Source organism: Peromyscus eremicus, chromosome 8a, assembly GCF_949786415.1.
Source record: "Peromyscus eremicus chromosome 8a, PerEre_H2_v1, whole genome shotgun sequence".
NCBI classification, from domain to species: domain Eukaryota; kingdom Metazoa; phylum Chordata; class Mammalia; order Rodentia; family Cricetidae; genus Peromyscus; species Peromyscus eremicus.
In genome coordinates, this window is record NC_081423.1 from 33285042 (window position 1) to 33302183 (window position 17142).

Here is a 17142-nt window from a genome sequence, read left to right on the forward strand (position 1 = left end):
CTTTTATAGAAGAAATTTGAACATACAAAGATTCAGGTGCCTCTGGGGGTCCTAGAACCAGTGCCCTGCAGATTCCAAGAACGGAGCTGTCTCATCATTAGACAACCTGGTGCAGGTTTTGTTCCATTTCACAAGACAGAAACTGAAGTGTCCTCTCCTTCTCTGATGGTTGAAAGGGCCGTGGAAGTGATTGTCCATTGTTCTAATAGGATCTTGAGAGTCCCCCAAGGCTGTGGGTTGACTTTTGTTTCTCAGCCTGCGGTCTTATTGGAAGATATAGGAGGTGGGAACTCACGGAAGGCAATTAGGCGGATGGAGATGTGCCCTTGAATGGGGGTATTGGAACCCTGGTCCTTTCTACGTTCTTTGCTTCTTGGTCACCACGAAGTGGACAGGCCTCTTCGACTGTACACTCTCCGCCATGGTGTACTGTGCCATCACAGGCTCAAAGCAATAAGGTGATGCAGCCATGGACTGAAAATTCTGGATCCATCAGGCCAGATAAAAATAACCCTGCCTTCCTTTTACACTGATTATCTTGGGTGTTTGTCAGACTCTCAGAAAGCTGACCCACACACCTGTGGAGCCCGTGCCTTAGCTGGCCTCTGGAGTCTGAAGATTAACCTGGAGTTTGTACTCCTTCTGAAATGATGTAGAACAAATATGTAGATGTGTAGTTGTGTTCGCCAGGGCCTTGGCCAAGAGGGGGCATTGGAAATCTTTTTTTTTCTTGGTCTTTTGTTTGAAACAAGGTCTCTGCCTATTCCTGGTTGGTGTGAAAGTCCCTATGTAGACCGTGTAGACCAGGCTGACCTTGAACTCAGAGCTCTAGCTCTGCTGCCCAAGTACTAGGATTAAAGGCGTGTACTACCATAGCTGCTTTCCTGTTGTTGTTTTGTTTGTTTTTTGGTTTGTTTGTTTGAGACACAAACTTAGATAGTTCATGTTTGCCCTGAACTTGCAGTGAAGTTCAGGCTGGCCTTGAACTCTTGATCCCAAATGCATGGCATACACCACCATACCCAGATGAAATAATAAAATATCTTAGAGTTAAAAGGTGCATACCAGCCAGGTGTGGTGGCTGCACACCTTTAATCCCAGCACTCAGGAGGCAGAGCCAGGCAGATCTCTCTGAGTTCGAGGCCAGCCTGGTCTACAGAGTGAGTTCCAGGACAGCCAGGGGTACATAGAGAAACCCTGTCTCAACCTGCTTCCCCCCTCAAAAAAGGCGCTTACCTTTTTATGCAGCAGCTCTGGGGCATACCCGTGTTGTAGTCGTAGATGCAGAGTGACCGGCATGTAACTATGCTCCCTGCAGCCTCAATTAGCCCAAACACTGAAAGCCATGGCACCCAGCCTCGTAAGAGGGGTGCGCTCTTCCTTCCTCTGCAATCTGAGAATCTTGCTAGCATTTTCCAGAACTTTCTAAGTGCTTATTCTGCTAAGTGCATTATCTTCAGGGGAGTTGTTAAGTCATGTGCGGTTTGCTTAATGGAGTATTTTATAGCCAAATAATGATTATGAAGCCAAGCATAATAACACACACCTGTGATCCCAACACTCGGGAGACAAGTAGCTTGCGAGTTCCAGACCAGCCTGGGCTACACTGACATTCCCAGGAGGCCCTTGCTGTGCAGAGTCTGACTGTGCAGAGCTGCTTTCAGCAAGTGTGTTTACGATGCTGTGAGGAGACGCCATGACCACGGCAACCCTTACAAAGAAACCATTTAACTGAGGGGGCTCGCCTACAGTTCAGAGGGTCAGTCCATCATGGCAGGGAGCATGGCAGCATGCAGGCAGGCGTGGTCCTGGAGAAATACCCAAATGTCCTACATCTTGAAGGCAACAGGTAACGAGGACTGTTGGGGTCCAGCCCCTCGATAGTCCTCTCCCAGGGTCTGGGAAGAATCTACAAGCAGCTGATAATCTAATCTTTGATGATATGAAATGAATGTAGTACACCAAGCTCTTGAGTCCATACACTTTATTCTTCTGAGTCAGTTCTCTCTCTACACAGCTTCTGTTTTGCTCTCTTAGCTCCTTTCTTCCTCATCTTGCTCTTCCCCATCTGCCTCTTCCTCATCTTCCATCTCGTCCCTCTAGTACTCTCTTCTAGACCATCGGTCTAGTTCTTCCCCATCTCAGTCCGTTCCTCTCCAGTTCTTACCCATCTAGTTCCTCCATTCTCTTTTCTCTTCTCTCGCTAGTCCTCCCAAGTCTCGAAGTTTACAGTTATATACCGAAGCAATAGCAGTGCTCTGGTTAAAGCGAGGTCACCAGGCTGGAATCCCTCAGGGTCAAAAGGAGAGGCAATGAGATCCACACAAAAGAGCAGTAACTGGCAGCCATCATCTGCAACCCAAGAGGGAAGTGACTAATGGGGAACAGAATCAGCTGAGGACTAAATTCGGTTAATATCCGAGCAAGGGGGATTTCATGTGCTCAGCTATATTCTAAGAAGTGGTTAGGTTGCTGGGTGTGGTGGCGCACGCCTTCAGTTCCAGCACTTGGGAGGCAGAGCCAGGTGGATCTCTTGAGTTCGAGGCCAGCCTGGTCTACAGAGCGAGTTCCAAAGCTACACAGAGAAACCCTGTTTTGGGGAGGGGGGGGGAGAAGAAGTTGTTAAAGTGTTAGGAGTAGGAGTCTATCAGTGACGAGTGAAAAGAAAACTGCCTTGTTTTCCTGTGGCCCCTTATCTGTCCAAGCTGTCTTGGCTATTGCCGTTTTCTGGCAGGGCAGGGGATGCAGTCGGTGGCGAGGCAGCCTGAGTCAACTTGATGTACCTGTGAGTAGAAACCCTGTAGTTCTGATTTAATAGTTAAAGGTAGATCTACAACTAGAGATAAGATTTTGGGAAGGGAGAAAGTTGAGCTTAATTAGCACTTCTGCCAGGCCTTCTCAAAGTCTGGCTGCTCAGTCTGTTCTTAGAGAATCTGTGAGGTATCTCAGGTAAGATACTGTTGTCCACCCGGGGATGGCCCTGGCCCTGGCCCTGGCCCTGGCTGCTACTGATGATAATGACAGAAAGGCCTGAAATTAGGGATCCTGACTGTGTTACTGCACAGAAGGTTATCTAAATATTCCTTTAACAGAGGGGAAATTGTGCCCAATGAATGATGGAAAAGCTACAATAGCACACGAGAAATTCATAGCAGGAAACGGCTAATAATCAAAGGCCAATATCACCAAGACTCCTTAAGCCTCTGCTTTATCTTCTGGAAGGCCCTTGGCTTCTTCCAGGTATATCTTTGTCATAATCAGCTGAATTCCTGCTTCATATATTTTTGCGGCCTGCAGGAAACAGGAAGTCCACCGACTCACTGGGTATCCTGACTATATGAAACGTCAAAGCCCGCCCCCACAGTGACACACTTCCTCCGGAAGGTGTGGCCCAGATTAAAGGTGTGCCCTCCAGCCTCAAGGTCTGGATTAAAGGCGTGTGTCATCCAGCCTCCTCCAGCAAGACCACACTTCCTCCAACAAGGCCACACCTCCTGATAGTGCCACGCCCTATGAGTTTATGGGAACCAAATACGTTCAAACCACCACAGCAAGCCTTGTGAATTCATCATATCAGCACACCATAGACCTGGACAGATTGGACCAAGTTTCTTAGCTCTTGTTTGCACACACTGGGGTTCAGAACCTGTGTTGTCTTACAGCTCCAGGGAAGCAGGCAAAGCCAAGCTGCTACTCTCCTGTTGGGGAGGAGGAGGAGTAATGGTAGCAGCCTTATCAAGTCTCTCCTGAATGCTAGCCCTGAGAGACACATCAGCAGAACACTAACGTTTGGAATGACTCAGAGGTCAAAGAAGAAAGGACGTTAGTTCACTTTTTGTTAACTACCAAGTACCTTGGATGATCAGCGTATAAAGCTAAAAGTGTTTTGTTGGGGTTTTTTATTCACAGTTCTAGTGGGTTTTGCCGTGTTAGCACATCATGGTCCAAGTGTGTGACCGGGCAAAGCTGCTCAACTCACAGCCAAGACACGGAAGTAAAGGGGGGAATGAGGGTGCCCATACTCGTTTGTTTTTAAAAGACAGGGTCTCACAATGTAACCCTGGCTAGCCTAGAGTCATACTAGTTTAAAATTCACAGCCATCTGCCTGCCTTTCCTCCTGAGTGCCACCATGCCCAGCTGTCCCTGTATCCTCTTAAAGGCATGTCCCCAGTGACCAGAAGACCACCCAGTGGGTCCCACCTCTTATGGATCCACCACACCAACTTACAGTAGCGCTGTGATGAGGATGAGGCCTTTCGGACAGCCTGTGGGGATCAAAGGATAGCCCGTGGAAATTAGGAAACTGAACAAGGGGGTGGGAAGTGGCTTAGCAGGTAAAACTCTCATCTTGCAAGCACAAGGACTGGAGTTCAAGTCCCCAGTACCCATGTAAATGCTGAATGAGCTTGTCATCCCAGCAGCAGAAGGTGGAAGCAGCAATTCCCCCGAGCAAGCTGGCTAGTGAGACTAGCCAATCAGTGGTCCTGGGCCCAAGTAACAAACCCTGCCTTGAAGTACAGGGTGGGAAGACACCTGGCAGCAGCTTCCTGCCCCCCACACACCTGCACACAGGTACACACAAGCATGCCCACACCTGTGAACCCACAACAGCAAAACCACCAGAATGATGGTTGAAACCTGTGCGTTGGACTTGGCGCGAGGCAGCAGCAGCGCACAGAAGGGACTTTTAAATGTTAGGAAGGACTCGGTGACATTAATGAGCCAGGTGTTCAGTTAGTAAGTTAGAAACAGAACTCCGGAGAAACCAGGAAACTAAAAGGAAGTAGCAATTCTAAGACCAAAGCTAATTCCTTAAAAAACAAGAGACTAGAAGAGTAGGGTGGTGGGTCCAGAAACAGACAGGACCCAGGGCAAAGAGAGCCTCCAGCAAACCACGTGGGAGATGAAATGTCAGGAGTGTAAAGCAGACCCATTGGAAAGAGGGAAGGGCAGAAACATCCTTGGGGGTTTGTTAGGAGGCATGTCCTCTAGTGTAGCTTACTTATATTGAGAATGGACAGGAAGGAAGATGTACTGGCTGGTTTTATGTCAGCTTGACACAAGCTAGCGTCATCAGAGGAATGGGCCTCAGTTGAGGAAATGCGGCCAATGAGATCCAGCTGTGGTGCATTTTCTTAATTAGTGATCAGTGGGGGTGGGCCCAGCCCATGGTGGGTGGTGCCATCCCTGGGCCTGGTGGTCCTGGGTTCTGTAAGAAAGCAGGCTGAACAAGCCAGTAAGCAGCATCCCTCCATGGCTTCTGCATCAGTTCCTGCCTCCAGGTTCCTGCTCTGCTTGAGTTCCTGTCCTGACTTCCTTTGGTCATAGACAGAGATGAGGAAGTGTAAGCCAAATAAACCCTTTGCTCCACAACTTGCTTTGTTGCAGCAATAGAAACCCTAAACACACACACACACACACACACACACACACACACACACACACACACACACACACGTCTTTAAAAAAAGAAAATGACATAATGAAACCCACTCCTTCATATGCTAATTTTAAAAATTGAGAGCCAGGAATGTAGTAGCTCAGTGGCCCTGGGTTTGATCCCAGCACCACCTAAGCCAAGTGTGGTGGCAAATACCTGTAATCTCAGCCTTTGGGCCAGAAGACAGAAGATTGAGTTTGGCTACAGAGAGTTTGAAGTCAGCCTAGGCTATATGAGACTCCCAACACCCCCCCTTAAAAAATGATTGTGGGGGAGTGGTTTGGAGACAGGCTGTCCCAGAACTCACTCTGTAGACCAGGCTGGCCTTGAACTCACAGAGACGCTTCTGCCTCCCAAGTGCTGGAATTATAGGCGTGCGCCACCACCACTATACCTAAATTGTTTAATTAAAGAGGGAAGTCCGGATTCTGGGTTCCTGGCCTCTCTGCTCCTTGCTGGGACTGCTCCAACCTGCACAGTGGCCCAAGCCCTGTTGTCCCCTCCAGGGCATCATTGCAGAAGAGAACAAGAACCTGCAGCCCCAGGGGGATGAGGACCCCGGAAAGTTTAAGGAGGCGGAGCTAAAGATGCGGAAGCAGTTCGGCATGCCAGAGGGCGAGAAGCTGGTCAACTACTACTCCTGCAGCTTCTGGAAGGGCCGAGTGCCGCGGCAGGGCTGGCTCTACTTGACGGTCAACCACCTGTGCTTCTACTCATTCCTGCTGGGGAAGGAAGGTTAGGTGGGGGTGAGGCGGGGGAGGGCAAGCCACCTTTGTCCTGTGTTCCCCACCTCCTACCCAGCCCCCCTCCGCCCTCACCTCCTGAACTCCTGCCTCTCCAAAGTGCCCGCATTCCTGGTGCATCTCCTTCCTGTCTACACCCAGATACTTCGTCTCCCCCAAACCCGGGTGCCACCTCAGCTACCTGTGATGAGAGCACCAGGCGATGCCTGCGCCCGCAGCGCTGAGTCCACAGCCCACTGTTGCTGTCGCAGTAACTAGGGCCTCTGGCTTTTCACGTCCAGTGTCGTGCTCGGTGGCACATCTCCCTTAAGTGCTCTTAGGTTTTGTAGAGCCTCGGGTGTGTGCCACCATCACCTTCCAAAGGCTCCTCCCTGCAGAATACCCTGACCTCAGGAGGCAAGCCTCAATCCAGCGGGGATGTCAGCTCCCGCTGTTGCTGTCTCTCCAGAGGGAACTTCCAAGCCTCCTGCTAACTCAATTGGCGGGTGTCAGCGCTCGTTCCTGAGCCCACCACCCTCCATGCCCTCCATGCCCTCCTTGTCCTCCTTGCCCACTTCCTGCCCTTACTGTTTTCCTGTCAAGACTGCCGTGGCCAGTCACCTTCTCTGTGGAGGCTGGAATCCCGCTCTGTGCTGGTCTTACCGTGTTGTGACTTGGCTCCTACCCCAGTGGGGCCCCTTAGGGCCAGAGTCTTAGCTAGTTCTCAGCAGATGTGTTCCTTTCTGTCTTCATCCACCCAGGGCAAACATTCACTGTTGGGCCTGGAGCAACATGAACCGGTGGGCTGGCGCCTCCTTGTGGGTCATGTATCTTAGTATGACTGGGCTCAGGCATGGAGGGATGGAAGTAAATGGTGTCCTTGGGAAGCAGTCCAGGGGAGGTTCTGAAAGCGAGCGGGAGTTCTCACCTTGTCCACTTGTAATGGATGGTGTGTTTGTCTCTGTTGTTATCAGTGAGCCTGGTGGTACAGTGGGTGGACGTCACACGCCTAGAGAAGAATGCCACTTTGCTCTTCCCCGAGAGCATACGTGTGGACACACGAGACCAGGAGCTGTTCTTCTCCATGTTCCTTAACATTGGTGAGACCTTCAAGCTCATGGAACAGCTGGCCAACCTGGCCATGCGGCAGCTGCTGGACAGTGAAGGCTTCCTGGAGGACAAGGCCCTGCCTAGGCCCATCCGGCCACATAAGAACATCTCAGCTCTGAAGCGGTACGCCACCCCCCTGAGGAATGGGGAGATCCCACAGTCATGAGAATGGTCCCCTTGGGCTAGGTCCACTCACCCTGCCGGGTGTCCAGCACATGCCCTCACAGGCCCACGACTTGGGAAGGAAGCCAGCAAACTGACCGTAGTAGTATTGGGAGAACCACAAATCCCACCGTGAGGAAGAAGTTCTATGGGGAATAGTCTCACCATCTTAGTCTCAGATCAGGATGCTGAGTGACAGGTCCCTCAGCCGAGAAGCAGTGCAGCTAGAACGTAAACCACCTTCGTCAGAATATGCTGACTCCCGGGAGGTCGCATCTGGAAGACTCTGGGGAATGAGTGCTGGGATTGCACACCTATCACTCCTCTGTGACGGGTGTGAGTCCGCAGGCCCAAAGCTAGCAGAGGAGACAAGCCCTGTGTGGAGCTGAGGTCACCGCCGTTCTGCCCATGGGAGTGGCGGAAGAATGGATCAAGGGCGCCAGCTCAGCAGATCACTGTGTTAGGGCCTCAGGTTTTAGCCTCGCAGGAAACCCACTCACTTGCTGAGGTTGCAGAAGGCTCCTGGGCTCCACAGCCAGGGTGAGCGCTTCTGGACTCAACACTGAGATTACTTCCTAGGTTGTGCCCCTTCACCAGGTGAGGCTCATGGTGCACCTTCTAGGTCAGGATGTTGTGCAAGGATGTCACTGTCCTGATGGGAGCGACAAGATGACCATCGGAAAGATAAGCGGTACTGGAGCTTTATAGGCAGCGTCCCACACTGTGAATCTAGGTACCTCCTCCGGCTCTGGTTAGGGCGCCAGAAGCTCAAGGCAGATAAGTAGCTAGCTCTCTTGGGACCTGGGAAGATGTGTCTGTGGACATAACCCTAGAACAAGCAAGACCAGGCCGCCATCCACGGTTCATCTGCTCTCGCCAGCAGACACTTGGGATTTAGCTCCAGTGCTCCTTGCTGGGGCATCTTGTCTGGGTGTCAAGAGTTAGCTCTTCCCTGAGTGAGGAAGTAGCTGCAGGGCCCATGTCTTGCTGGGCCTGAGCCAGGCAGGGTACAGACAGCTCCTGGAACTGCCTGTCCTGCCGTACCAAGGGGCAGAGCTTCTAGGTGTCCTTTCAAATCCTCCAGCCTCAAGGAACATTATGTTCTCTCCCTCCTGCTGGGTGTATAAAAACCATATCTTGGCCAGGCAGTGGTGGCGCACGCTTTTAATCCCAGCACTCAGGAGGCAGAGGCAGATGAATCTCTGTGAATTTAAGGCCAGCCTGGTCTACAAATTGAGTTCCAGAACAGCCAGGACAGTTATACAGAGAAACCCTGTCTCAAAAAAAAAAAAAAAAAAAAAAAAAAAAAAAAAAAAATCTTTTCTTGAGCTCCAGTTCCCAGGCATGACTTCTCACTGGAAAACCCCCGAGACCTGGAATCCAGTGTGGAAACAGAAAACTCTTATCTTATCCCAGCTTCCCACTTTGTTTCCTTAGAGACCTGGATGCCCGAGCCAAGAATGAGTGCTACAGGGCCACGTTCCGGCTTCCCAAAGATGAGCGGCTGGATGGCCACACAGGCTGCACCCTGTGGACGCCGTTTAACAAGCTACACATCCCCGGCCAGATGTTCATCTCCAATAACTACATCTGCTTTGCCAGCAAGGAGGAAGACGCATGCCGCCTCATCATACCCCTGCGGGAGGTGAGCATCTCTGGCCTAGATGCTCTTGGGCACAGGTCTGTAGCCATCAGGATGGAGGCTGGCCCATCCTCCACACCACAGCCAGGTGGCCCACAGGCCCCCTTACCTCAGGGCAGGTCCATGGTTTGTCCTGTGGGCTCTTGGGTTTTGCTCCCCAGCACATCCTTCATGCCTTTCCTTTGCTGACACTCTGCCATCCATTGCCTGGGCAGAAACAGAGTCATCCTTGATTCTGCCTGCCTCCTGGTTTTGCATTCTAACCAGTGATGTCCTGTCAGGACTCCCTCCAAAGTCTATCCCTTCATCTCTGCAGCCACCACCTAGGACACAGTTGTCTCCAGGTCTCCTCAAGAAAGTCTCAACCACATCTGATCCTTTAGGGACACATCCTCTTCCCAGTACAGCCAGAAAAACTGAAAATGATGGGCAGGTGTGGTGATCCCCTGCCTAGGATCCTCCAGCATCTTCTGTGCTCAGGAAACCCCCAACTGCCTCTTGTGACCTCTTAGGACCTTCAGTATACCATCTAGCCACCTCAGGCCTCCACACACTGCAGGCTGTACATGTGGCCACACATACAATCAGCTCACACATACACATGCCGCGTTCATGCACACACACCATATATATGACACACAAATCTGTTCCTACACATACACATATATCCACCACACATTCACATATGTACTCTACACATACTTTCACACGTGTAAATACCCATATATGTCCCACAGATGTGCACGTACATAGGAATGCATGTGTACACACTCATATACTTATTTATTCATCACATAAAAATGCTGCACAAACCCCATTTAGATACAGACACACCGCACTCCTCAGTCCGTTCTAGCTCCTGCAGCCTCCTCCAGTCCTCCTTATGCACACCTCAGAGTGGTTGTCTTGCACTCTGACCAGGCTTTTGCCCACCTCTTTACCTGATGAGACCAGGTCACAGCTCAGTCAGGGCTCCCCAAAGACATTCTCAGTAGCAAGCAGCCCGTGACTTCCCAGCCTTCCTTGTTGCCAACAGTGACCCCTCATGACCAGGCCTAGCCTGTGTGTCTATTGATTGTCCTCTGCTGGAGCCGGGCTCCACTCCCTGAAAGGCTGCTCCACGTCTTCGCACCTGTACCTCTCTTCCTACGCAGTGCAGTCAGAGCCATGCCTTGGGAGAAGCTGCCAGAAAGTGTTCCCTGGGTACAGGGGCTGTGGGCAGCCTTGCCATTGAGGGGCTGCTCACATGCTTTAGAGGACACAGCTAATGGGTCACCTCTTGAAAAGCCAGTAGGGACAGCAGCTGTGCTAAGCATTTACGTTTTACATTGTCGTCATCGTTGTCACAGAGGCCATGGAAGGCCATTGCACTCACCCTTCTGCGACGCAGACGCAGACTTCGACACACAAGTATCTTGCTCAAGATTACAAGTGGCCGTGGTAGGAAACGAATCCCGCTGGGCCACTCAGTGCCCCACTGCACTGTGCCCAGGAGAGGGCGCCCTAAGGCCACTGTGATTCAGCACACCCAGCTCTGCATCCCAAGATGCAGACACCCCAAAACGTTCTTTTGCTGCCTTAGGTGACCATTGTCGAGAAAGCTGACAGCTCCAGCGTCCTGCCCAGCCCTCTGTCTATCAGCACCAAGAGTAAAATGACCTTCCTGTTTGCCAACCTGAAAGACCGTGACTTCCTGGTTCAGAGGATCTCTGACTTCCTCCAGAAAACACCGTCCAAGCAGCTAGCCGGCAACACTGGGGGAACAAAGGCCGGCGGCGTTGTGGACCCAGCCCCAGAGGTGAGGAGGCCACTCAGGAACCGCAGGGCCAGAGCCAAAGGAAGAGCCTCCAGGTGCAGCCGTCTGCTCCCCCCGAGCCTAACCCTGTGGTGCATGCTATGGGTGCCATGCTATGGGTGCCATGCTGTGGGTGCCATGCTATGGGTGCCATGCTGTGGGTGCATGCCGTGGGTGCCATGCTGGAGGGTGAGCACAGAACAATCCTGCTACAAAGAACTACCTGAGCCAAGTACAGTGGCATATCCCTGTAATCCTAACACTTCATGGGCTGAGATAGGAAGATCACAAGTTCAAAGACAGCCAGAACTGGTAAGAGCCTGTCTGAGAAACCAAGGACTAGGGATGTAGCATGCACGTGGCCCTAGATTCCGTCCCCAGCGTCACCAAAGAGGAAGGAAGGGAGGTGGTGGCGCTGCCCCACCTTCACAGGGCTTAGTACCTGGAGTGACAGGGCCAGAGTCGTCGTTGGCTCGTCCAGCCTGGTACTTCATTTCTGCTAGGTGCCAGCTATCCCTCCAGACACCATGAATAGGACAGTGACCAAGTCAGACAAAACACACGCTCTCATGCTCAGCATGGTGGCCAGTTTGTAATCCCAGAACCTGCAAGTCAGACGCAAGAGGATCACTACAAGTTCAAGGCTAGCCTGATACATATAGCAAGTTCCGGAACAGCCATGACCCCATAGGGAGACCCTGTCTCAAACAGTAAAGGGGAAGGGGGCTGGAGGGATGCTCTACCGTTAAGAGCACCCCCTACTCTTCTGGAGGATCTGAGTTTAGTACCCAGCACCCATTAGGAAGCTCATATCTACCTATAACTCCAGCTCCAGGCACCCACAGACACACATTGAATAAAAATTAACTTTAAAGATTTTTTTTTTTGGTTTTGTTTTGTTTTGTTTTTCGAGACAGGGTTTCTCTGTGTAGTTTTGGTGCCTGTCCTGGAACTCACTCTGTAGACCAAGCTGGCCTTGAACTCACAGAGATCCGCCTGGCTCTGCCTTCCAAGTGCTGGGATTAAAGACGTGCGCCACCACAGCCTGGTGATTTAAAAATATTTTAAAAGACCAAAAACTCATACTTATGGAATTTAATATATTCTAGGGCTATGGATAAAAAAACAACACAGGAAGAAAAAAAAAAAAAAGCAAACCAGAATCCCTTGAAATTCCTTAAGAATTTGAGGGTGAATTTTTCTGTTTCTAAAAGAAACCCTCTGGGCTGGTGAGATGGCTCAGCAGTTTAAGTGCTTGCCGCTAAGCCTGGTGACCTGAGTGATCCTTGGAGTCCACATGGTGGAAGGAGAGAGCTGACTTCACGGCTGTCCTCTGACCTGCACCCACACAAAATGTGGAGCCGGCCTCCTACATGCTTAATGCCGCAGGATGCGAGTTCATGAGGAGCTGGGCAGCACAGGGGGAAGAGCCAGTTGCCTGTGACAGGCCCCAACTGGCTAGCATGGGTGGCTTTGGTTTCAGGCAACCAGAGAGGAAATGCAGGCTCCATCTGCAGCCTCGCACTTGGCCCCCGCTGACCCTTGGAGGCCTCTCTTTGCTCCACTTTTTGGGCGGTTGTGCACATCAGAGGCCACTGGGTGGCTCAGTTAGGCACTTTCCCCCCTTGTATTTTCTAGTCTCTCCCAGCTCCTCAGGAGGCACCAGAACCACCCACCAGCCCACCCTCTCCCCTCAGCTGCCCTCCGAGTTTCAGTACACAGGAGGTTCCTACTACTTCCCAGGGCCTGCTCAAAGTCTTCCAGAAAAACTCACCCATGGAGGACCTTGGTGCCAAAGGGGTAAGTAAGCCTTGCGCAGCGGCGCTTCAGCTCATGCTGAGTTGAGACCTCAGAGGAAGGCTGGAGCCACCTCTGGGCTAGGCCTTTGTGGCCAGCACCATCCCTCATGGCTTATCAGGGTGGGCATGCCCTCTTGGTCTGCACTGGGCAGTGTCAGGTGGACCCAGGGCTTGGGGACAGACATTGCCTACCCTGTGTTGTGGGGTGCTTTTCCTCAGGGACCCTGGGCCTCTAACAGGAAGGGCCCTCTGCTGCTGAAGAACTGGGAGGGGGAGGGGACTAAGTCCTCATAGCTTCTTTGACCGTGATGGCTCTGAAACGTGAGTTTGCAGCAGCTCTCCACAGGTAATCTACATAGTAGGCCGCCAGCCTTGCTCAGGGGTGGAAGACCTGCCACCCAGGCCTCAGCACTGAGACTCTCTTCAGCTCCACACTCCACGTTCCCTCCCTCAGGCCAAGGAGAAGATGAAGGAGGAATCCTGGAGCATCCACTTCTTTGAGTATGGGCGTGGCATGTGCATGTACCGAACAGCCAAGACTCGGGAGCTGGTCCTGAAGGGCATTCCCGAGAGCCTCCGAGGGGAGCTTTGGCTCCTCTTCTCTGGTGAGTGTGGCCCCGTTGCCCCCAGCCTTGGCTTGGCCACTCTTAGCCCCCAGAGTTCTCTGTGTATGATGCACCGGGTGAGCATGTCCTGAGCCTGCGTGAGGCCTTGGGGTCCATCCATAACACCGAAGGAAAACTCGCCTCAGGCCAGTTCCTCTGGTCCCTGAGCCAGCCTCCTGCAGTCAGCCAGCCAGAGGAGGAGCTGCCAACTCGCTCAGAGAATTGGGAGTAAGGGCCCCAGCGCAGAGCAGCGGGTGCCAGCACAGATGCCATCAGCGGGCACCAGCACCGTTGAAGGCAGGGCCATCCCCTGACAGGCGGGTTCCCTGGGGACAAGCTCTGCGACACCCATACCTTTGGCCACTTGGAGCACCTTAGAAGACAGGCCAGTTGAGTTTCTTAGAGCAGTAACCAGGGAAGCTTGGCCTCACCCCTTATAACTGATGGGAAAGTTCCCTCTCTCCCATGGGGCATTTGTGTCTCCAGTCAGCCCCGTCACTGATGCCCACGTACTGAGAGAAAGAAGAGAAAGAAAACTGCCACCTGTGTCTCCCCAGGGGCCTGGAATGAGATGGTGACCCATCCTGGCTACTATGCTGAGCTCGTAGAGAAGTCCATGGGGAAATACAGCTTGGCCACTGAGGAGATTGAGCGAGACCTCCACCGCTCCATGCCTGAGCACCCCGCTTTCCAGAACGAGCTTGGGATCGCTGCGCTTCGGAGGGTGCTGACTGCCTACGCGTTCCGAAACCCTACTATTGGCTACTGCCAGGTAATGGGACTTAGCAGGGACCCTGGGGTTAATATCTCCCACCACAGCCTCCCAGGGGCAGGTGCTCTGGGGGTCTGAGTCTGTGGTGGACTGACACACACAAGACCCGGTCCTTACCCTTGAGGAAGAAAAGCTGTAACTGAGCCAGGCATGATGGCCTGTGCCTATAATCCTCACACTTGGGAGGATGAAGCAGGAGGATTGCCACAAGTTCACAGTTACCCTGGGCTACAAAGCAAGACCTTGTCTCAAAAACAAATACCTGGTAGTAACACATGCCTGTCATCTGGGAAACCAAGGCAAGAGGATCAGGAGGTGTGGGGGGCCATTCCTCACCCCCACATTTCCCCAGAATACTCTTGAGTAGGAGCAGCAGGAAACATTAGTTAGAAGGATAGAAAGGGGAAACAAAATGCAGGATAGCCTGGTGAGGGCCTGGACCCTAATCCATCGGGCCTCGACTGTTTCTGCCCCAGGGTATTTATAGAGACGCCAAGGGGTGGAACAAAAGACCTCCTCCCCCAGCACAGCCAAGTGCAGACCATCCCAGACACCTGCACTCAGGCCCGTGGTCCTAATCATCCTCTGTGCAGACCTGCTGGGTAAAGCCACAAGGAACCTGAAAACGGGCTCCAGCAAGGAGGCAAAGTCACCCACTGCTAGATGGAAAGTTTGAGGCCAGCCTGAGCTACGTGAGACACTGCTTTCTGTGTGTTTGCCTGCTTGCCAGCCTGTGTGAAAAGGGGGTGTGGAGATGGCAAGAGGTCAACGGTGATGCTCTTCTAGAGGACCTGGGTTCAATTTCCAGCACCCACCTCAGGCGGCTCACAACTGCAGGAGAATGGCTGCCTCCTGCCTGCGCAGGCCCTGTACTCACAGGCACACCCCCACATGGACACCCATACACGTAGCTTTTTTAAAAGAATAAAATAATGGTGACTGTTCACCTCAGCCCTTTGCCATATAGGAAATTGTCCTCTATGTGTTCTTTGTCTGCGACGGAGCAGAATTTTCTTTTTCTGTACATATGGTAAAGCATACATAATACAAAATTTAGCGTTTTAGCCACTATTAAGTGTGTGGTTCAGTGGCATTAAGTACATACACATGTCAGGCAGCCATTGCCACTATCCATCTATAAGAGCGTTTCATCTCCCACACTAAAACTCTGCTGTCAAACACTGCCTTTTCACTCCCACTTTCCCACCTGCCCCTGCGTTCGCTCTCCCTGATGCCTCAGAAGCTGATTGTTCTATGTACCTCGTGCAAATGTTAGCATGCCAAATGAAAAAAAAGAGGACATGACTGCTCCTGTGTGTGGTAGAGAAAGTTTCTTGTAGATATGAGGGAGAGCACAGCCAAAGGCATCTGGAAGGGTCCAGACTGAATTGGGCCAGCAGAATAAACCTGGCCGTGAGAGGAGAGAGTGGGGGGGGGGGGAGAGTGGGGAGAAGAGAGCAGGGAGGGGAGTAAGGGGGAGAGAGGGGGAACCAAGGGGAGCTGAGGACCAGGAGACCAAGACCAAATGGCTGAGGTTACATGAGGGTCAGAGGCTGGGGGAAGGGAAGCAGAAGCCCATCCCCCGGGAGAGAGAGGTTTAGGGTAGGGGGCGGGGTTAAAAGTGCTAGGAGGAGCCACAGGTACTGAGTGAGACTTGTCCCAGGTTTCTTTGAGACCTAACACACAGTTATCCTTTTGCATCTGGCTTTTCACCTACTGTCCCCAAGAGCCATCACACTGCAGCATGAGTCAGAATTTTCTTCCTTTTTAAGGCTGGATAATATTCTGCTGTGGCTTTGTATGATTTCTCTCTCCCTAACGTCCATATTCCCACGGCAGCTGCACTGCTATACGTTACAGTCAGTGGTTCACAAGAGTCCGGTTCCTCTCCCACACCTGCTGGTTTTACAGACACGGGTGTACTGTCTCACTGAGATTTTGATTGACATTTCTGGTGGCTTTTGTCTTTGAATCTGTGGGCTTTCTCTAGCCAGGTCAGATGTCTTTCTGTTGGCCTTGGCTTGTATCTGGATTTCAAGGACATCAGTTTCCTAAGACTCAGTTGCGGTTAAGACCAGTGTTCTGCACAATGTTACCAATTCATGGAGGCCAGCAGATCGGCCTAAAGTCATTTTTAAAATAACTTACCCTCTTCAAAACTTCTTTTTGTTATCAGCCAATGTTGTGTGTACACCCCTCCCCACTACAGGGTCCTGGCTACACACCCCACACATCAGCTTGACCCAGCCCACTCCGTGGAAGTGGTGGCTGATGTCACTGCCTCTGTCTTCCTAATGTCTTCTGACCCACTTTTGACGGAGCTCGCTGGCTGTTTCTGTCTCATTGATTTCTTGCAAATTGGCTTGTTGGCAGATTTCCCAGGGTTGGTCGAGGTCTGTCTGTTATTGCTGGACTCTGGACCTTCTTGAAGGGGCAGACCACTTGGCTCTGTGGCCAGCAGTGTGAGACAAACACACCCCACTGTCTCTACCCGGCAGGCAATGAACATCGTGACCTCGGTGCTCCTGCTCTATGGCAGTGAGGAGGAAGCCTTCTGGCTACTGGTGGCCCTGTGTGAGCGCATGCTGCCCGACTACTACAACACCAGGGTAGTGGGTGAGTGTCCCCAGAGTCCCCTTGCCTGAGTCTCCGCCTGCTCAGGCGCTCCACGGGTTGGCTGCCCTTCCCCTGGCAGGCTCTCCCCTGAGCAGTTCCCTGCACCTCACAGCCATCATGCAGGCTCCCACCTGGCAGACTAGAAACTGACCAGGGATCCTGCCTGAAAGAAGAGAAGAAAGAACAGGGCTCCCAGCCCTCTGCCTCCAGGCCCAGCTCCCACCTAGACTGCAGGGGCCTCCCAGGATGGCCAGAGTGAGAGTCGGAGGACAGCCCACATCCGGGGGATCTGAAAAGCCCACGAGAGCCCAGCTCTCCATCCAGCTTTCCCGTCCTTTTGCTATAGAAATGTCAAGTATCAGAACTAGAGGATGTGGTCTACCCTGTGTCCCGGTGGCCCAGCTGCTACTCTTAGGCACTCCAGTAAAACCTGTGTCGTGAAAAGGAAATAAACTTACTGATCTGTTTCGGCATATCT

The 17142-nt window shown here is 52.1% G+C and overlaps 1 protein-coding gene across 2 annotated transcripts in view; it reads left to right on the top strand.

Annotated features, from left to right (window-relative positions):
• Tbc1d9b (TBC1 domain family member 9B) overlaps positions 1-17142 on the top strand; it is a 41549-nt gene that overhangs the window by 10184 nt on the left and 14223 nt on the right. For both annotated transcript variants that reach the window (XM_059270434.1, XM_059270435.1), the window contains exons 4-11: positions 5948-6176; positions 7138-7396; positions 8873-9080; positions 10660-10875; positions 12511-12672; positions 13126-13276; positions 13834-14048; positions 16547-16664. In XM_059270434.1, the coding sequence (XP_059126417.1) occupies positions 5948-6176; positions 7138-7396; positions 8873-9080; positions 10660-10875; positions 12511-12672; positions 13126-13276; positions 13834-14048; positions 16547-16664 (1558 nt within the window). The remainder of the gene's footprint in view (positions 1-5947; positions 6177-7137; positions 7397-8872; positions 9081-10659; positions 10876-12510; positions 12673-13125; positions 13277-13833; positions 14049-16546; positions 16665-17142) is intronic.